At 38.3% G+C, this 22278-nt stretch overlaps 2 protein-coding genes across 4 annotated transcripts; one reads left to right on the top strand and one right to left on the bottom strand.

Annotated features, from left to right (window-relative positions):
* Positions 1–13520: 13520 nt before the first annotated feature.
* On the top strand, positions 13521–18389 carry LOC139627843 (C3a anaphylatoxin chemotactic receptor). 2 transcript variants are annotated; one of them, XM_071488980.1, is made up of 3 exons: positions 13521–13643; positions 14321–14484; positions 14982–18389. In XM_071488980.1, the coding sequence occupies exons 2-3, from the start codon at positions 14347–14349 to the stop codon at positions 15927–15929; spliced, it is 1086 nt and encodes a 361-aa protein (XP_071345081.1). In that variant the 5' UTR covers positions 13521–13643; positions 14321–14346; the 3' UTR covers positions 15930–18389. The 2 variants fall into 2 exon arrangements, with proteins under 2 accessions (XP_071345081.1, XP_071345082.1); XM_071488981.1 differs by lacking the exon at positions 13521–13643 and adding an exon at positions 13711–13810.
* Positions 17118–22206, bottom strand: cenpq (centromere protein Q). 2 transcript variants are annotated; one of them, XM_071488984.1, is made up of 7 exons: positions 21851–22206; positions 21667–21772; positions 21462–21579; positions 20515–20583; positions 19540–19669; positions 18890–19009; positions 17118–18036 (listed from the first exon to the last, which is right to left on the bottom strand). In XM_071488984.1, the coding sequence occupies exons 1-7, from the start codon at positions 21953–21955 to the stop codon at positions 17992–17994; spliced, it is 693 nt and encodes a 230-aa protein (XP_071345085.1). In that variant the 5' UTR covers positions 21956–22206; the 3' UTR covers positions 17118–17991. The 2 variants fall into 2 exon arrangements, with proteins under 2 accessions (XP_071345085.1, XP_071345086.1); XM_071488985.1 differs by having other exon boundaries at positions 21718–21772; positions 21851–22203.
* Between the last annotated feature and the right edge of the window lie 72 nt (positions 22207–22278).

Here is a 22278-nt window from a genome sequence, read left to right as displayed (position 1 = left end):
GAGCAAAAAAACACTTTGTTTCTTTGGTGAATTTTGAATAGTGCATTTATGCTCCTACATCTTTTAAAAATAAACAAACAAAAAAAAAAAAAACCCCAAGAAACCAGAAACAAAACAAAAACAAAACAAAAGAAAACAAAAAAACAAAAACAAACACAAAAACAATAACATGTAGCTTAAAATGGTCACAAGTTTTCCTGCACTTTTACCAAAGACATTTAGGTTTAATATCCACATCTGTGAGTGAATTATTTATCAAATAATTATTTATTTATTTTTCAAATAAATCTTTTTTTTTCTAGTTAAAATTTTTTTTTTTTTCTACATCTAAAAGATGGAAGATGGATACACTGCGTCATTTGAGGCAAATTTATGATTGTAGGTTGTTTAAATAAAATAAGATACTTGATTGACAGCTTATGATAATAGGGGGATTTTCTTCGGGAAAACACAGTGATTTGTTTACAGATTGACGTTTTGTCTATCTAGAAATCTGCTCTTGTTAGAACTGATGACTAGATCCACGATCATTTCTTCAGAGTGATCTTTAGTTATACCATTTTTATATTATCTTATTATTTATACCATTTGCTACATGGCTTAACCTGCAACATATGAACATATGTTTGGACATTCAATACACACACACACACACACACACACACACACACACACACACACACACACAGCAATTATCCCCTACTCAAAGTCTTGTCAGTGCAGTAGCCATATGGGGAAATTCAGGACCTGAGTACAGCTTTGATTAATCAAACTTTCTGTGGTCTCCCCTGTTGTAGGGAAACACTGATGGTGACGAATAGAGAGACAAATGAAAGTTGTGACTCACGATCACCTTAAATGAACCTATACTCTACCCTGGATACACAGACTTTAATGAGATAAGGACATGACAAGATATGACCATTTGTAGGCTGAATTTCTCAAATAAAAAACAAGTAAGCAGCTGAGTGTAAGAAATCCTCCACTACATCCTGAACTTGATATTTTGTTGTCATGATTTTTATTGCAATATGGATCAATACATTTAGAATCACTGTTGAATGGATGAGTTGGGATTTTCTTTAAAATCCTGTATATTCTGTATTTAAGGAGCCAAGGCTTTAATCCCCCTCATTTTCAGGGAATCTGAACTAATGTCAAAGTGGTTTAAAAGATTACAGAGGGCTTCTGTCACAAGACTAAAGCACCACAAATGACGTCTGAACTGTACAGAAATGTCTGCCTTTCTGTCGAGAACAGGCTGGGCTCTATGTGTTCAAAGTGCTGGCAACATCTTTCATATTTATAATTCATTTAAACCTCGAGTTTTGTTGACATGGACTACAGAGAAAGGAGATGAAGAGATGTTTTCTCATGTAAACACAAAAATATACACGTCCGACTTTTGGTCTTTCTAAAACAAACTTCAGAAACACAAATCTCAGATGTTTAGGACTCATTTTATTTTCTTGTTTTGCGTTCAGGTGCCAACATACATTTACAAGCAGACTCCAAACATGACACAAATTCAGATATCAGCTGAATATGAATCCACCTTTTGTCTGAAGCAGCTAACCAATAAAATGCAATGCATGCAATACAAATAAAGCAAAGTGAATTTAATCACAAAACAAATCTCTGTAGTGTTTCATTAGTGTGGTGATTAGGTTTTTGCTTTGTCTGATGATGAGCTGACCAGAAGATTTTTCACTAGTTGAACTGTGATTCAGATCATTTTTTTCTTTCTCCTTTTTCTTCGTTGTTTCTAATTGGTGCAATTTCAGATACAATAATCAGTGGTGGGGGTCGATTTATTACCAACAGAAAAATCAAACACAACTTAGGGCTGACCATGATCTATTGCTCAAATCACCGTGACTACATATTGCAATGAAAACTCAATATATGACTAATGTTGAAACATCAGCTTTTCATGAGGTTTTTTCAATGATGCATTCATTGCCACATGGTTGTCAATGGGTTATTTAGCATATGAAGTATGAGCATTTTACTTAGCCTATAGTCTTTATGGCCAAAAAGCACAAGTGCCTCACCATGCTGGTTGCTTTCAATGTCAAAATATAGTATATTCACCATTTGCACGCACTACTTTCATACAGAATACTAAAGTTTTCCTTTTATACTATGGTATAAGTGATACACACAGTCCTGGTCAAAATTATTGGTACCCCTGAATTTCAGGTAGCCTACATAATTCAGAATATTCTAAGAAATAAATGCAATGGTAATATTTAAATTCATTGTCAGTGAACAAAAAAAACAGTTTGTAATGTTATCAAGAAGTTTCGCAGTCATAAAACTGTTAAAGCAGTTCCAGGACGTGACGCTAAGAAGAAACTCAGTGTGAGGAGTCTGTGAAGGTTGGTATGGATTGTGTAAAAATACCATGCAAACATTTAAAGAGCTCCAGGCTGACTTGAAGCAATCAGCCAGTACCATACGCAGCACACTAAACCAAGTAGGGCTCCGTGGGTGAAAGCCAAAGAGGACCCCAGTATTGAAAGAAAGGCACAAAAAAGGTGAAACTAATGGGGTTTTTTTTGACTGGTAGATAAGCCACTGTCATTGTTGGATAATGAGGCAGATAAGTAAAAGAGCACCCCACCTACAGAAAAACATGGCGGAGGTTCTATCACAATGTGGGGCTGCTTCTCTGCCTCTGGTGCTGGAGGCATTGAATGCATCAAAGGAACGGTGAAATCAGAAGATTACCAAGGCATTTTAGAAATGTCGCCCAGTGTCAGAAAACTAGGTGTGAGGTGAAGGTCAACCCAAAGCATACATCCAGCATCACGAAAGAATGGCCGACAAGGAAAAGATAGACTGTTTTAAACTGGACAGCAATCAGAGGTGTGTTAAGGTTGAAAGATTTAAAGGTGCTCTTTTCAGTGTCCCATGGCTGCAGCATCTCGACAGCTTCATGGAGAACAGGGTAATACAGTGAACAGTTGCATGTGTATCATATTCCTTAGCTGCATGATGAGCCTTGCATCCCAGTACTGGTATCAGTGGTAGCAGAGGTCTCCAGTTAGTGGGGTTATTTCCCAGAGTGAAGCTAATGCTAACATGTTAGGTGTTTGGTAATAAACAACCCCTATCACGATTAGCATTAACCTCAACCTGGGACTGGACTTGACAGCTCCTCCCATCATCCCTCCCGTGCTTACCCCGGTGCTGTTGTTCAGACTGCGGAGGGTGTCCTGCAGGGGGTGACAGACACACAGATTAATGGTTGGCTTTGAGGGATCATTTATACATTTGAACAGGAGAGTTTCATTCACAAGCATTTACCACATCAGCCAATGACTGGGCGTTGTTGTGAATTTGTGGTAACTCATCTCACCGTTATAACAGCAACGACTTTGGAAAATGAACTGCAAGAAAACTAGCTCTCATTTAACTGAATAAAAAGTGTAACAAAAGTCTGATTTGCTCCAAGTTAGATGTTCTGCCTGAATTTTAAACACACGCTTTGAGGAAAAAGGACCGAAGTGGCAGTTCATGATTGGTCCGAACTATCATTTCTATCTAAACTCTTACTTTACAGACACAGCTTCCCCATTAATTAGAAAAGAAAAAATACTACACTTTGACATTGAGCATGTTGAACACCAACTTTCTCACTGTCCTTATAGTTTTCCTTTAAAAGCTTAGGATTCAACTTTGGTGAGACATCATTAAGGCCGTGTCCTATGACTGCTCCTTTGATTTGTCTGGTAGTGTCAGAAATCTGAAATACATTTCCGTGGGTTTGAGCCATGTTTCTTCAAAGAGTCCATGTAATTAAAGAGTTTAGCAGTACACACTACGCAGCTAAATCAGCTACCCAGACAAGTTTTAAAAGACTGAAAGGGTCTGGGTTTGGGGCAGCTACTATCAGTGAAGTTCGATATCTATTGTCTCCCTACAGAGACGTTACAAGCAATAACAGGATGTGCCAGGTGCTGGTATATGTCAGCTCTGGTTTAGAGTCCGTACTAACTTATGTTGAGATGTTGTCAGGAAGTAAGTCTGTGTGTGTTATAATGGTAGTTAGGTAGGTACTGACCTGTCACCACATCCACAGCACTTCCTCTTTCAGCAACTGGTGTTTCTCTCCTTCTCTGCTGTGTGTTGTCTCTCTTCTGTCTTCTCTCCGCCCTCTGCATTTGTCTCTCTCTCTCTCTCTCTCTCCCATCCAACAGTAAACCAAAATGTGGGCTTACATTTCTTTTATACACTTGTGTGAGTCATGCAGAAATCCCCCTTTAACTGAATGACTATTAAAAAGAAAAAGAATATCACGCAACAAATTTTTAAGCAAGATGCCATTTATCTTTTATGTAAATGCCGCCTACAGAAGATAGAATATATACGTTTCTTGGATTTAAACAGGTTATTTACAGTTATGCCAATTGTGGTGACAGCAATAGAGGATTACACAAGAATGATGGCAGTTTGACATCATGAATTTAAATTCAATTATATTTTCAAATATGTAACACGTCAAAGATTTGACAGGAAAATAGGTCCAACGCATGGCTGCGTTTCATCAACATGTAAAAACTACCTCCCCACCCCACCCCCTCCCCCCCCCTGTTTCATTAAAGGATTTATAATGTGATATTCAGTGAAATTTAATAAAACAAATGAATGAGCCACAGAGGCTGCCATAATAGTACCACACTAAATGAATCTAATAATAATACTAAATTTGATATGAAGGCGTACTGTGTGATAGCGTCTGTGGAAACAAACCTGACTTTGTATCAAACTGACTAAAGACTTTCTTCAGTGTTTCCCTTCCTCACATTTTCTACTGCTTCAATAAAGAGAATGGATAAATAAATAAATAGGATTGAAGCACACTCACAGTTGGTGATTCTTCACTTTCCCTTTAGAAATAAAATTGAGGCTGTGTCCCAAATCCATACTAATAGTATGTACTACTATACTGTTTTGGACACTTTAAACCAATAGGAAATGACACAGTAGAAATGGAAAGCAATTCTTTCTCAAGATTTAACACTTGTGTTTTTTTGTTCTCCAAATCTTTCTGGAGGTGTTTCATCCACCCACAACTTATTGTAATTTTTTCCACTTGTTAGCAGTTCCTCCATTTCCTTTGTGTACTGCACCATGGGAAAATAGTAGACCTATCCATTAACAGATCACTCAAAAATCGACCATATTTAATCTGCATCGTGTATACTTCATTAAGTCACTTTTCCAGTGTGAACACATCGTACACTAAAAACCTCTTTAAATATATATATATAGGCTATCAGTTATATATAAGTTATGCCACTGAACATGGTTTCTTGCCAAGAGCAGGTGATGGTGATGATCACTTGCCAACTGCGTCAGCCATCACTGTGTGTACAATAAAAGAGGTTATAAACGGCCCTACTAATTCAGGGCAGACTGGACGCTACAGTGACTCGCTATCGGAAAGTGATGAGAGGCCAGCTAGCTGTTGAGCATGCTAACTTCAAGCGATATTGACGTTGCTTTCCAACACTGAAGACAGCACTTAGTGAGTAATGGAATAAAATTTGATGCTGACCTCGCAATGTTTCTTCAAGACTGGTAAGAAAACAGCTATTAATGCTGAGGTTATCTATGTAGCAATAGCAAAAACTTACATATAGCTTTTTTAGAGAGGCTATATGGATTATATCATACATGCCATGCTAGCAGCTCTTTGAGGTTAGGTCTAGATGTGAGCTAAATAACAGTGTGCTTACATTCTGATGCTCAGTGGGTATAATGTTTACCATGTTCACTGTCTTAATTAAGCGTGTTAAAATGCTAACATTTGCTAATTAGCACTAAACACAAAGTATATCTGAAGCTGATGGAAATGTCATTTGCTCATATCTGGCCTTAAACCAAAGTACCGGACAAATTAAAGATTTGGACTTGCTGATGGTGCTGGATGAGAATTTAAGTGATCACCATGTGACCTGGATCTATATGAAGTTTCATGGCAACCTTTCAAGTAGTTTATGAGATACTGTATGTCACTAAAAATCACAAATGACTACCTCACGGTGGAGTTAGAGGAAAAGTCATTTGTGTTTGTGGTGTTCAAAACAGTGTAATTTTGCTGGATCAGGATTGTGAACTTGGATCAAGGACACAACATACTATCACATCATCATTATTACTTTTGTATTTACACCTTTACTCACACTCATATTAAGCGTTCATTTCTTATTAAGCCACCTGTACAATCACTGAACATTATGACTGCGCAGAGTTATGAAATGAACTGGATTTCCGTTTTTCAGTTATGGGAGTGTCGGCGGGGATTTTGAAAGAGACCCTTTTCCACTAAATGACTGTGATCCTGCATATTCTCCTCATTACATATCTCAGATGCTGCCTGTAAATTGGCCCAGAATCTTGTTGCCCGTAGTGTTTGCTTGTGGTAACTCAGTAACAAAGTCATTATGCTGTTTCTGAGAAGACAAGGTGCCTCCCCATCCATTCTCACAACCTAACCCACCCTCTCCACTCCAACACCGTGCAGCACTGTGGGACTCACTGACTGCACACTGTGCCTTCATTCAAACTTTTTTCTTACATCTCACTCGGTGGACTTGTCATATACATCACATTCCTGTGAGAGTGTTGAAAAGAAAACACATAAGACAAAACAGATTGATGATGTAGTACTTGAAGGGAAAAGGTTGAAAGTACATGAGGAGGTGGGGGAAGAAGCAGAGCTGTGGCAGGGACCCCCCCCTTTCACTTACTGGAAATTCACAATGTGTAATATGCCAGCTGAGGACGGTTCAAACACAATGCTCACTTCTTCTTGCTTTCTGTCTCCACTTTTTATAGATTACAAATGATGGCGAAGATATCACGAACATTTATGTCTGTCGCCTCAAAGAGGAACTGACATCACATTTGGGTGTTAAGGGGAAAGCAGATCCTTATCTTCTTTTGAACTTCAACAGAAGGGACAAATTATACCTACTACCGAGGAAACCAGAAATGAACACCAGTGTGAAAGACTGCTCATTAGAGCTAGAGCATTTTGTGTGTTGTATGTATGTCTAGTGAAAAGAGGAAAAAAAATACTTTCTTTTTCTCTCTCTTGAGCGCAGGGCTCTGTTTCAGTGTTTCCACGTGGGCAACCTCAGGGCCTGACTTCACTCTGTTTTCCTGTCATATGTGGGATATGCATGAGAGGCCCGACAGACGTACAGCTGATATGATCTGATAACATTTCCAGCTCTCTATGCCGTCATCCTGTCTCAGTCTGTGTGTCCTTAAAGTGTGACATATGTCGCACCACTGGAAAAAATTCAGACAGACACGACAGTTTTTTGCATTCTTTGACAGACATATATTTCATTTTCATAATATTTCCAACTTCTGTTTCAAACCAAAAGCAGCTTCTGTTTTACCCCACAACAGTATTAAACAATATATAGATAAACATTATGAGCGAAAAAGACCAAAGCATAGAGCTCTTTCATTTCCTTTCATCTAAAATTAGTACATTTAAAGGAAGTGTGGGTGGGCTTCAGAAGTGGAAAGACTAATGCCACAAACTAGTTTACATATACACACACTTCTCAAATTTCTGGTTATTGAAAATATTCATCCACACCGAATGGTTCCATGAAAATTGATGTTAGATCTAATCTTCATATTGTTAACTTAAATACTGCAAGCACAACAAAATGTCACTTTTTTTCTTAATTAGAGTAAAAAGTTGATTGCTTTTTTGAGGGTTTGTCGGTATACAGTACAATTTATCATATATTTCATACATAATAGATTTGTATTGTAAACCTACTTCCCTCCAAACAGAAAGTAAAGCGAAGTCTTTTATTTTTCAACATTTGATGTAAAACATTAAAAACCAAAATTCAACCTGCCTATATCCCTAAAAATCTCAATCTAAAGTATGCTGGGAAATGGAAATTGGGCTTGAAGTGAAATGCTGCTAAGAAAGGACTACACAGCAGGATTTCAGGTTGATTCAATGTAAAGTTCTCCATAATATATCTTAATTTATACTTGTAGGTGTCACAGTGCTCCAGCAGACTTGACTCATGCTCCGGACCTGCCCTTCCCTATCTATGGGCAAGTAGTTTTGAGCATCTATACAAAGCCACAAGCAGAAGATTGAAGCCAAGCATTTGGGCAGCAGTTTTTTTTTTTTTCACTGAACATTAAATCAAAGAATATTATTGTATTTGCATTAATATCGGCAAGAAGAAGAAAACTTTATTAATCTGGAAATGACCAGCCCCTCCAAAGTTATCCTTCTGACTTTAATACCTGATAAAGTTTATGAATCTTGATAAAATAAAGTTTGCCCTGAGAGCCTCTGCTCACAAGTTTTGTTCCACCTGGGATCCTATGATGCAATACTTTTATAATATTAAGAGTCATCTAGACTGTGTGTGAAGGGACTCATTTATTGATGTATCTATCTATTGCAATGTTTTATCATTATATGGAGGGTGTGGGAGGGCGATTGAGGAGATGGGAGGAAAAACACATTCAGTGTAACTGAATTTCTTCAATAAAAAGAAAGAAAGAAAGAAGAAAATCTATATTTAAAAACATTACTTGAAATATATAACATGTATATTTGCCATAGTCTGGTATGTGTGAACATGTGTCAGAAAACAGTAAATTAAGAAAGAAAATTATATAGTAAAATGTAAGTTTAAAGCAAATATGTTTTTAATGATTCAAAGCAAAATTTCTTTTTGTAATGATTTTTAACAATACAATCATAAAGTTGCTGGTTTTACTTCACACACATTGAAATTATGTCCAAATTTTTTGCATCACAAGAACAAGAACGTCCATCCATTTCCTGTACCGCTTATCCAAACTGGGTCGTGGGGGGGCTGGAGCCAATCCCAGCTGACATTGGGTGAGGGCAGGGCAAACCCTGGGTAGGTCACTAGTCTATCGCAGGGCCAACATATAGAAACAAACAACCAGACACACTCACATTCAAACCTACAGGCAAATTAGAGTCATCAATCAACCTAGTGTGCATGTCGTTGGACTGTAGGAGGAAGCGGAAGTAGCCCAGAAGGAACCCATGCAAACTCCACACAGAAAGGCCTGGGGTTCAAACCCAGAACCACTGCACCACCATGCCGCCCTTTAAATGAATGTGAAACTTGTAAATGATTTCTTGTAAGTATTGTCAAAATCCATAACAATATATTATTGTCATATGATATATTTGCAGATTCATGTTATGTACCTAATATGTTTTGAAATAATGATGAGGTTTTGTCATTTTGATTTCATTGAAATTAGTTGTCATGACAACATTTCAACTGCTTCTGTTTGTATTTCAAGCTTAATTGATCAATCTCTGCATGTTTGAAAGAGATTAGTCCAAAATAAGAACAGCCAGTTAATTATTTTGTTAGTTTTTTCTCCTTTTAGTTGGTTGGTTCTCAGCCACCAATAATCATGGCATTTTTATCTATTAAACCTAATGAGAGGACAGCATCAAGTGACCTCTCACGCGTGAGCAAAAAATATTTGGGATCCTCCCATGTATTTTAAAAACCACACGTAACCATAAGAAATGTGTAAATCTCGCAAAAATGCTGAATGGCCTTTATAAATGTGGAATTAAAATAGACTGGGTTTTTATTTTTGTTGTTGGCAATTGATAGATACATTTTAACAGTAAAACTGAAGTGACTGTAGTATCATGAACATGTGTATAAGCCCTTCATTTAGGTAGTCTGTCTTCTCCCACATACAAGTGACAAGCAGCAATATCAGTCAAAAACGAATTGCCCCACATTAAAATATGTCTTTATAAATTGGCAACCAACCAAGCTTGAGTTCTGAACAAAATGCTGTTTGTTAAGGTTAAATATTTAGTCACTTTGTAATTAACTGAATAGTCATATCCATTGATCAAAGGCGGTGCTAACTACAAAACAGATACAAATAAACAATGAAATTGCATTTCTGTTTTCGTAAATATATAAATTAATAAATTGACAAAGACAAGCTGATTACAGTAATAAATAGAGAAACTGTAGTGTTTTAATTTTGCATCCAATTGTATTCATACAGTTTGAATTAGCTTCAAAGTGAGTGATTAACAAATGATCTTATAAAAACCGCTTCAAATTCCCTTTTCAGGACACAGTAGACAGACATGTGAAAGATATATTAGAGCACTGATCAAATGTCATCAATGTGTAAGACGTGACAAAATCCCTGAGAATGACTGAAGCAGTTGTCTAATTTATTCTAGACAGATGACTCCTTTAAAGATGCTTGTGTATTAAGAGTAAAGTCATTTTCTGTCCAGTCACACACAAAATGTAGCCTTAAAAAACAGCATCTGTCAAAAATGACTAATTAGATTTTCTGTTTACCAAATAAACAACACTGCCATCTGCTGGTGAAGGTCAACTATTGTATCATAATGTCATCGGTATAAAAAAAACCTCATAAGGGTGTGCCTTCAAAGTCATCAAAGCAAATAGTGACATAAGGGTTTTCTTTTATTAGAAAAAAAAATGTTAAAGGAGGTTAAAGTGTGGTTGAGTTTAAAATTTTTCTTATTGTCAACAAATTCCATGGCAAGGCTAAAACCAAAAAACAACTACTGTGCATAGCTAAAGCCTGATCACTTCTTCCTCTGTGCTACAAAGCTTCATTGTTGTCCAGAACTATTATAAGCACATCAGTGAACCACACTGTTGCCCTGGGTGACATGTTCCTTCACCACCACGGACATGGGTACTGCAGTTTATTTTGAGTCAAGAGCACACTCACCATCCTGCTGCAAAAATTACTTGTATCGCACCAAATCTTTGTCTGAAAATATATTCATCCCTTTTTGGGAAACATGTATTGAAAACTAGGAAGTATATATTATTAATTTCATTTTCAGGCGAGAAGTGAGCTTGGGGCTGAGAGCAACAGGCAGGTTGGGAAAGTCCAAAAAAGTATTGTGAGACAAGGGTCTGTCACTAATAACGAAGAATGAACATCGCCAGCCTTCTAGTATGAAATTACGACTGTAATTTCAAGAAAAGATATGGAAAAGGAAAGGTTTTCTGTATTCATTTTTAAAAAATCTAAGTCATAAGTATAGACAAACACAATGTGCTTAAGATATTATCTCACAATTATAATTGTCTTTAGGGAACAAACCCGTTAAACATTCACAGTGCTGGTGAATTTCATAACTGGTCAAACCTCCTTTGGTACCAGTAACCTCAAACGAGCCATTCTGGAAGTGCAACATGTTCTATCCAAACAGTTCAACCTGAGTTTCATCAGACCATAAAACATTTTCTTAATAGTGTGTAGGGCTGTTTGACACACTTCAGGTGTGTAATTCATACGGACTGAATTTGTTTGCCGACTTTACGTTGTTCTACGAAGGACAGAGCAAGGAGAGAAAAGCAGAGAGGTCTACTACAGTCCAACTTCAGGGACACGTTTCTCAATACAAAGGCAAATAGAGATAGGGAAGTCCAAAATACAGTTTATTTTCCAAAATATCAAATCTGTCTTTTAATTGTTTTATTTTATTTATTTTTTTATAGATTATGGCATATGACTATAAGAAATAGCTTACCTGGTGTCATGTCATCCAGCATTACATGCAGTTTTCCTTTCGCTGGGCATAGGCAGGGATTCTGTCAGCAATAGCAGCCCAGTTTTCAAAAGGTTTTCCCTAGCTGCTGCTGGAAGTCTCGTGATATCTGATCAATTTTGAAAAAACAACCAAATGTAACTAGAATAACAGTGAAGAAATGGTATAAGCTTGCAGGAAGCACCTGCTAGAAAAGAAAACTGAGAGTTGCCCATTTCACAGATAAACAAACAGATAAAGGCTGCAGTGAATTCAGAAGGTATTCAGAAATGTATCAAAGAGGGGAAAACTGGCGGCGCCTCAGTAGCTCACCTGGTAGAGGGCGTCCCATTAAGGCTTAGTCCTAACCACAGCGGCCTGGGTTCAGGTCCGACGCATGGCCCTTTGCTGCGTGTCATCCTCTCTCTGTCTCTCCCCAACTTCCCTGTCTCTCAGCTATAATAAAGGCATAAAAAGCCTGAAAAAATAATTAAATATTCAAACCCTTCAGATGATAAGCAGGGCCTAGTTGTGTCCAGACATGACAAAGTACTTAAACTAACTACTGAGTGCTGCTGTGTGAGGCAGTGATATTAAATAAGTGCTATTTCGCCAGTCAATATATCTGATTATTGATCAGCTGATATTCAGTGATAACACAAAAACAGCTGGCTATCAACGCTCACACAGTAAATTATTAGGATTACCCCTAAATTATAAGTATACTAGCATTTTTTTCTTTGATCACTGAACAATTAGCTGAAAAGGGCTTCGGTGCACTTCAAAGAGCCTTAAAATCCCTAAACAACAAGCCACAATTGTAAGAAAAGCATCATGGTAAAGCACAGCGGTTGCAGTATTTTTAGCAACCAACATGTACATTATGCCACAGTGTGGTTTAACATACGGACTGCTATAGGCTGGGAGGCAGCTGCTCTAATAGCTGAACTACAGCCTCTGCAAAAATCCAAGCACACACACCTCAAACCACACACCATGCACCTGAGTGAGCTGGATACTCTTTGAAAGCACTAAGTGGCGTTGAATCAACCAACTACAACTATCAGGGCAGAGTTCTGGTGCCAGTAGCATCTTTATTAACAAAATAAGAAAGTGGGCATCATAGACTAGTTTAGTTGTAGTTTAGCGTGGTAACTGCAAGTGGAACTTGAAGGGGTCTAAACCACAGCTGTGTGCTAATCTAGATGCTACGGTGTCAAAACAAGTAGTTTCAACTAAAGTATGGTTAAACCCAGTGTCTGAACTGACCACTGCAAATGTGCTAGACAACCTCAACATCATGTAATACACTGGAAGTGGCGATTTCACACAGCGTACACCTGTGTGTAGTCATGTGAAGTTACGAGAAATGACCACAATTGCCCAAAATGTTAGTTTGATTACATACAGTGATTTTACACAGTGTTCAAATTTGGAAAGAATGTGTATGTGTATGTTGAAAAAAGGGGACATTGAAGAAAGCCTTCAGTTTGACATTGCTCTTCCATCAATTAAGGGTTAGACATCTATTACTATAGCTCCCATGGGTTCATCATCTACATTTTGAGATAGGGGAGGCTTGTGGCTGCTTTTTAATGTATTATGTGTGTTAAGAGTTAAAACTGGGATTCAGTGCATCACTCAAGCAAGCATACTACTTAGATTTCTTGATCATGAGAAAAATCTTTTTAAAAATCAAAGAAATCTAAAAGTGAAAAATCGTTGCTTTCAAATGCTTTCAACTATTTCACATTTGCAAGAAATCTTGTGCCAGTTTAAAGTGTAACTTTATTTACACAGAGCAGTTGATAAAAAGTATTTTGCACAAAGAAGGAAATATGATCGAAACCAATGTTCCTCATGTTTGTAGTAGATATGTTCATAGGAAGGCGCGTGTTGCAATCACAGAGAGAGAGAGAGAGAGAGAGCGAGAGGGAGAGAAAGAGAGAGAGATTGCCCTTATAACAGGCTGTAGGCGCACCTTTTTTCTTTATCTCCTGCTCTGTTTCTCCTACACACCAGGCAAATAAAGGAGGTAAGAAGTAAATTCTTTAAATTAACAAGGCGCAGATTCTGTGAAGCCTGTTACCTAAACCTATTTGTTACTGTTGATTCTAGAAATTGGAAGTTTATTAGCCTTTAATCACAGAACCACAACTGCTATCAGTAACCTCGGCTGCTACTGTGAGGAGATCAAAGGAGGTATGCGCTTCAACATAAGAGTGTTTGCATGCATGCTGTTCTCATTCCAGCTACACGCAAACAGGCCCGGTCTAGATGTGTTTTTAGGCAGGGCCCTGGGGCAGCAGTGGCTGCAGGGAAAAAAAATCCTTTCTCAGATTCCTTTTTCTTTAATCACTACTGCGCTGCTACACTCTGCTACTGTTGCGTAAAAACGTTATGTAATTTTCTATGTAAATGTATATATTTTTAATATTGAGACAAGGACGAGTTCTCAGAATGAAACTAAATTGAGCAAGGGAGGAAGTCTGTGTAGTCATGTTGGTGTAGGATGTGGACATCGGCATTTATCTGCAACAGATAGATGAAAAATTCTATATTCGCATGCAATCATGCTTGTTGCACATGGCTGAATAGCTTGTATTTATTTTGTGACATTCTATAATTCTAATGAAATTCCAAAAGAGATTTTTTAAAAAGCCATAAAGTCTATGCACCTCTGACATCAAATCAATGTCTACTGTGTTTCAGCTCATCTCCAGTTTGACATCAGCTCAATGGCTCATATGAATGGTACACAGCTTCCTGTGAATGCAGTGATCAAGCCTCCAACTAGCCCCGACAACTCCAGCATCTCTTGGAAGGCAGAGGCGGACAGGGGAATCCAAATCGCAGTTACCCTGCTCATCTTCCTGGTGAGAAATCCTCCATGGCTCCAGAGCCAGCCTGTGCCAAAACTATTGTACACTGTCGCTGCACAAAGGGCTGATAATGGTATATGGTATAATAATAGGTGGTATCATCTCGTTTAGGGCCACTGAATGACTGAACTTAAGTAAATTCTTCCATGTACAACAATGTTACCTTTATGATAAATTCCACTTGACAAGCACACGGGTGAGCATAGCCTACTATGTTGCTGTTGCCATTTTTTTTAATTAACAGTGATATTCGGACATTCAAATTACATTCTGACTGATACACAGGGTTTCCCTATGTTTACAGTCTTTATGCTAAACTAAGCTAACATCCTCCTGGCTGTATTTTGATATTCATTTGACAGACATGAGAATGGTATTAATATTCTCATCTAACTTTGCAAGAAAGCAAATGAGCATATTCCCTAAAGTCAAACTACTGCTTTAAAAGTCATCTGAATCCAACTGCCAGCTGGTTCTCTTGGTTCCTCCAGGTGGGCGTCCCTCTGAATGGGCTGGTGGTTTGGGCACTTGGGATGCGGCGTAATCGTCACCTGGTGCGCAGAGGCAGCAATGAGGAGACACGTGCTGCCAGCAGTTTCCGTGTTTATGTCCTGAACCTGGCCTTGGCTGACCTGGTGCTGCTGCTGCGTACCCCCCTCATGCTGGGCTACATTGCTCACAACTACAGCTGGCCGTTTGGTCACGGCTTCTGCTACCTGATCATGTTCCTGCGAGGCCTGGGGTTGTACGCCTCAGCTTTCCTTCTCTGCGCTGTGGCCCTGGAGCGATGCCTGTGTCTGCTGAGGCCTGTGTGGGCTCGACTGCGACGGCCCTCCTGGGCTGTCCCTCTGGCCTGTTGCATCTTATGGCTGGTAGCCACCATCCTGTCTGCCCCCTACTTCAACAGCGCCATCCTGAAAGAAATTAACGGAACACAACAGTGCCTGGAGAGCTGGCAGTTTAACATGGGACTGTTTGTCACAGAGACTATAGCAGGTTTCATCTTGCCCCTGCTGATGTTCCTGGGAAGTAACATGGCGGTCTTACTCACAATTAAGCAGGCAGTTCCTCCAACACCCACCTCCTCTTCTTCTCCTTCAGCTGCCCGCAGAATGACCAGGATGTACCACGTACTCTTTTTCACAATGCTCCTCTTTCTGACCTGTTGGGTGCCCTATTTTGTTTGCCGGTTCCTTCGCGCCTTGGCTGCACAACGAACCGATTGGCCCGGGCTGTATAGCAAAGCAGTGACAGGCACGTACATATCTCTGTACCTGGTGTACATCAAGAGTGCCCTCAACCCTGTGCTGTATGTGTTTGCTGCCAGAGGCTTAGGCCGTGCCATCAGAGCTTCAGTTGTTTCAACCATTGAACGACTTTTCAATGATGACTCCACAGAGTCCATACGCAGGAAGTCACTTAAGAACTCGCAGATGTAGCTGAGAGGTCAACTTTTTTTTTTCTCCTTTTATTACTTTTAACTGGTCAATTCCTCCATTTGCACCAATTGCTCATACCCCACCCCAGAAAAAAGTGAGCTAGGTAAAGAACACAGACAGGTGTAAGGAGTTCAATGACTGTAAAGGACATGCTATGAGTTGGTATTTTCCAAAACTGTCTGAAACACAGAGAAATAGGCGGATCCCATCTACAACATGCAGAGATGTAATCCAGTTGACTGATTTGACTGTAACTTAAAGTGATCAAAGTGGAATCATAGATTGGCTGCACCCACTTCTGATATTTCACCATGTAACAAACGCTTTCTGACAGGAAATTGCCTCCAGTGTTGATATTTGGCATGAAAAAGTTTGATTTAAAGGCTCAGACTGACTCTGGCAGAAACTATGATTTCAACATTTCAGAGGGATACAGCTCAACTCCAATGACTTGTCAGGCAGGCCATATGTGAAATGTGAAAACTATAGCAAAATAGCAGAGGTGCAGAAGGACAAAAAAACATCTCATCAACCATGGAAGGAGGCTGGTTTCCTCTACCGTCAGGAAGAACAAGAAGATACATGGTCAGTAAAAGCAGATGACTGAAGCCTCTTAAAATGCCGCTTTTGTTGCGACATGCTGAGGGCAGTGTCATAATCGGCATAAAAATGAATTCATGAATCATCTTGTCTGTGGGATGTAGGAAACACCTTCTTGGTAAATAACAAGCCAAAGTCCAAACATTTCAGTGTTACAGTTTCCAGGCTACAAAATAACCAGTCAAATGGGTTCCTCCAAAATAACCATTAAGCTTGCGTGTACTGTCTCGGTATGGTCCGAGGAATTGAGACTCTGTTCATACATGAATGGGATTTCCATGTTAAAACAGGTCTTAATCTGATCCTATCTTGTGAAACTTGGACCTGTTGAGTAACCCACTGTATGTCTGTATTCTCTTAGAGACTGAAGCACATAATGCTGAGCAGGAAGTAAATATGTTGCAGGACCATTATTACATCATGAACATATTGCATCCATAACTTGACTTCATTTATACAAAGAAGGTGTGCTGTTTATATAAGCACAACTATTCTTTCATTGTTTAAAACAAACTGATAAAATTAATGGTAGCACTTTACATTTATCTCCTGTCTACATTCAAACGTGAATAAACAAACTTCAATTACTTTAAATTGCATCCATTTAATTACATCATTTAATTACATAAAGCATTAATTACTTACAGCACTCTCCATACAGCACTCTTAAAGCAGACGTACTTGTAGTTATGCATTTTCCAAAAGCTCTATACGTTTCTACAGCATGCAGAATTTCTATCATGAACAATCAAAGTCAAGAACAGTATTTATTATTGTGGCATTTAGGCTTAAATTTTGACAGAAGTTGAATATCTGAACTTTATTTCCACCCAAAAAAAAAAATGCATCTGCAGTGTAACCATCAATTCAATTGTTAATATTCACATTCAGCTGAATGCTGTTAAAAGAAACTGAGGGTAGAAACTGGAGAAGGTACCAGGAACAACACATTATGGGGGGTGAATGCCAGTTCACTGCATTTCAAACAGAAAGCAGCATTTTTTTTTTTTCGTTTTTTATCTACTCAACATGATTTTTCTTTTCTTTCTTTCTTTTCCCAAACTTAAACAAATCCTCAAAGTTCACACATTTGCTGTCTTTATTATCACTACTATTGGTATCAGCGTTGGAAAATTTTCTAACTCTACACATAGTGGCTGCAATTTTTTAGGCTGAATTAGCTTATTGCAAATGTTCCACAACCATAAAAAGTTGAACCAAGTCACACCATTACAAAGTAATATTTCCCCACACACCAACACTCCAATGAATGTGTGTCCATTAGTTAGACCTGCAAACTTTGTAAAAAAAAAAACGTACACTTGTGTGAGACAGATTTCTCTAGGTTCCCTCTGGAGAAGGTGCACCACTGACTGGGGTGAGGTTAGATTTGAACAGCTGCTCAACATGTTGATCCTGGTTAGCTTCTGATTTCTGCAGAATTTCTCCCAGTTTTCAGGCCTCAGACCTCAGAGTCACTGTCTGGTATCATTTTTCTCATCCAAGTCTGAGGAAAACAAATATATTTAGCACTTCTGTATGATGTGTAGTGATTCGTGAAGTGATTTGTAAAATGTTTCCACAAAATAAAACAAAAACAAAGATACATGTTCTCTTTCTACCTTTGTTAAGACATTTTTTTTGCAACATTACATAGAAGTTGCACCATAGAGAGCATGTTTAGAACATGTTTCCTGTTACTGAAAGGAAGAGACGACTCAGACATTTTCAGAACGTCTTATTCAAAAAAAAAGAACAATATGAATGTCTCTTACTGCACTGATACTGCACTAGTAGAATTTTAACTCTTCATCTCTCTAATTGTTGATTAAAATGTACAACTTGAGTGAAAATCTCTGCTTTGTTGTGGTTCAAGCCTCTTTTTTTACCTCAAAACTGACATTTCCTGTACCTTCCGCTCAGACTTATTTTCTCAAGAACAAACTCATTATTATCATTACAAAACAGCTGCATATCATCATGCTGTTCAACCAACAAGACATGCAAGACTCATGTATGTCAAACAGGCAAGTATTTGTGTGAAGAAAGGCTACCACTTCTGTTTCTAGGTCACCTCAATTCTGACGTCTACAGTAATGAAACAGCCCGTTTAATAAAGTAAAACCTCAAAGACACTAGACAGATATAGCCTTTGTGCATTTTTACGAGATCTGTTGAATAGGTACAGTAGGTATTTAACATTTGTTTCCTGCCTGAAAATACAAAAAATGATGTTAAATAGCTTTTCAGAGTGATGCAATTAAGAAAAACAACACCATATATTAAAAGTCCAAGGAACACACACATTTTGTGATCAGTATACATATATTTTTTTGTATGCTTGTGTTAGAGTTTTGCACCTCTTTAGCTTTCTCCTCCTCTTCCTCCACCTGGTCCCTCAGTGTGCTGCATGCGTGCTGTAAAGAGGTGGTCTGCTCCTCTGCACTTTCCAGAGCATTGACCACTCCCCTTAAGTCTTCCTGGAAACGCATACAACACAACAAAACGTAACGCAGAGACACCATAGACACAATTTCCGTGCCTATTTCATAGATCATTATTCAACTGATACACATACTTTATGCCATTTTCAAGGAAGTTGCACTATTGTGCAGCTACAGAAGCAGGTGGAAATGCCTTTTCAAAGCATATGAAGCTAATGATTATTTCACTTGTTGAATTATCTGCTGATAGTGAATTTAATAATCATTTAGTCATTAAAATGCCACAACATAGAGAAAAATGTCCACTGCAATGTAACATTGGACATCAAATAGCTTATTTTGTTCAACCTACAGGTATAATGAACAAATTGCTTAAGAAATGATAAATGGGTCATCAAAAATATTGCAAATTAATCTTATATCAGAAGACTATTGGATTAATCATGTAATCGTATCAACACTAACCACAAAGTAAAACCAATCCAACAGATTCAATTTTGAAAATATCCCAGTGAAACAACCTCAGTCTTGTTGTACCTCCTGCCTCAGACTACAATGTTTTTCACCTCCAGTTTGTCCAGAGTTTTTTTTCCAACTACTGACTTCTTGGTCTCCTCCTGGTGGCACTGAGATGAATGCTCCAAAACCTTTTGTTTCTGCACTGGAACTTTGAGCTGTGCACACTGAGCAAGGAACCTAAAAAGTTTGGGAAATAAATCAGCTAAGAAGAAAAATAAAACAAAGTGCAACTGAGACCGGTCCCTGACAATCACAGTTGTTTTTCTGTTCATTATTTTGAAACAATGATATTTAAAATCAACACAGATTGAGAAGAAGGGCTGTGTGATAATTTGATGGTGATTTATCAATTTTCACTGGAATCGGAATGATATGATCATTTATTTATATTATGTCATCCAAATCAATTATTCAAAGAAAATTGCAATGACAAACAAAAACAAAAGAAGTGAATGTTTTCCATATGTTGAGAGTTTTGTTCAAGGTAATGCATTCCTCAACCTGGTTGCTATACTACCTGTCTGAAATTAAAGTGTTGGTAATACAAAATTCTAAGTAACTGCTGAATTACTGTTGGGTATTTTACTCTTTTCGTGTTGGCTCTCGTGGACTTTGTGTATCTTTACTGTGTGTTACTACATGAACTTAATGTTGATCTTTCACTGGTGATACTTTGATATGAAGCACAACGCAAGTATGACACTTTAAATAGCACTTTGATTAGTACTTTTGAACTTACTTTTGATTATGGAAGTCAATATTTTCAGATTTGTAATCAGTATCACTCAATTTGTTGATCCTATACTTTCCCAGGCCAATCAGAAACATTTACTATATAAATGCAGTTTAGAAAAATATCACGTCCTCCTTCCTCTTTTATAAAAAAAAATTGTGTTTCTACAACCTATCCATGACTAGCTCAAACATGTTTTTATGGTATTCTGCTGATTATTAAATATATAACAATTAGAAAGAAGGTTCACGCCATTTATTTACATCTTGATTTCTGACTTACTGCTCACCTGGTTTTGATTACGTTCAGATGTTCCTGGCTCTCTTTCTTCTCTGTCCACCTCAAAGCAAGAGTTGCTCTGTTAACATGGAAGAAAATGTTATTAGAAAGCTGATTTTGACTGTAGTTTACCGGCTGTACCTGAAGTGCTTCCTAGTTTTGTTAAGGGGAATATTGTATGCCAAGCTTAAATGTACAGGTACGTACAGTTGTATGCAAAAGTTTGGGCATCCCCAGGCCAATCACATAGTTGATTTTTGAAACCAAAAGAAGTGAAAATGACAGAAATTAAAATGAGCCTTTCTTTAAATGTTAATGCAATGTTACTTTTTATTTCATGAACTTAAAAAAATAGGAAAAATTAAGCAATAATTATCGCATGTACAAAGGTTTATGCACTAAGTTACTACTTAGTAACTCCCCACACCCTTCAACAGACGTCACAGCTTGTAAAGAATGTCATAACAAGAGTCTTTCTAGTCTTGATTTAGGAATTTTCATCTGCTCTAAAAGTTCAGAGATATTTTTAAGCTGTCTTACACAAAAAGCACATTTAAGATCTTCCCACAGCTTTTCAATGATGTTCAAGTCAAGTGACCTTGAGAACTGTTCCAAAATCTTCAAGCTGTGTTTCTTGACGTAGTTCGTGGTGGGTTTTGAGGTTTTATTTGTATTACTGAGCCAGCCTCCTTCCAGTTTCAGTTTCTTGGCGCACTGCATGGCATTTGTTACTCCTACTACAATATTTAAGTTTGTGAAACAAAAACTAACACTGCATTATCGTTTGATTTGATGTGTGTTTACTCCAGGTGTGGTTTCACTTCCAAAAAAAAAAAAAAGTAATTTACCTAGTGTTTTGCACACACCTGCATGTCAGAACATAAAATAAGAAAAGTATGCTTATAAGAGTGACAACAAAAGCCTCACAGGGAATAAGTGTTCAGCTGTAAAACTTACAGAACTGACAAGTCCATTATATTCTTCAGAGCAGTGATGGACGACTGTGATATCAGCTTCCAGTTTCCCTGTCTTTTGGCTGTTTTGGCTTTCTTTGGGACTGAAGATGAGCCTTCACCTATTATGGACACAAACGGTAGCAACACAAAGTCAACATCGGTGCAGGTGGTTTGGTTTGTGGACCAGATCTTACAGTATGCTGCACCTTTATCCCCGCATGATCTCGTATTTTTGCCAGTGAAGAAGCAGGACACACCTTTCCTCTTTTGTGCTGGTCTTGTGTGGGTGCTCTTGCCACTGGGCCCCTGGTCCTAAAGTAAAACACATTATTATGCGTTTAGATAAACCACAAACTGACAGGACAAGGCAGACGTGTTGTCAACATTTACCTGATGTTTTCCTTCTTGTCGTTTCGTCGCCTCTTCGGTTTTTTTCTTGCTTTTCAAGTTGGGCGTTTTCGATGCCGCCCGGTTAGAACCTCGTATCGGTTTCATATCCGCTAGCTAGTTGACGTCTGGCTAAGCTAACGTAAACAAATCAACTCTAGTAAAGCAACAACAAACCGGGACCTCCTTTGTGAAAACGAAGTTGGTTATGCTACGTTATGACACTAATGTTGTACATATCTGAGGATGCAGTTGCAGACTATGCAGGTAGCCATCAGCAGTCGTCGGATGCCGAGCTGCTTTTTCGCGCTGCTGTTTTCGAAGAGTCGAGATCACAACGCGCATGCTCGGAAGTGGTAAAGTAATTCCCGGAGTTACCCTTGTCAGGCAGCCATTCCTACCCCGCTTACCTTAACTCACTTTACCAGCGC

Source organism: Trachinotus anak, unplaced genomic scaffold (assembly GCF_046630095.1).
Source record: "Trachinotus anak isolate AG129_WGS33_773 ecotype Australia unplaced genomic scaffold, CSIRO_AGI_Tana_v1 ptg000011l, whole genome shotgun sequence".
NCBI lineage: Eukaryota > Metazoa > Chordata > Actinopteri > Carangiformes > Carangidae > Trachinotus > Trachinotus anak.
Note: the sequence above shows the minus strand (reverse complement) of the source record. Positions and strands in the feature narration are given on the sequence as shown.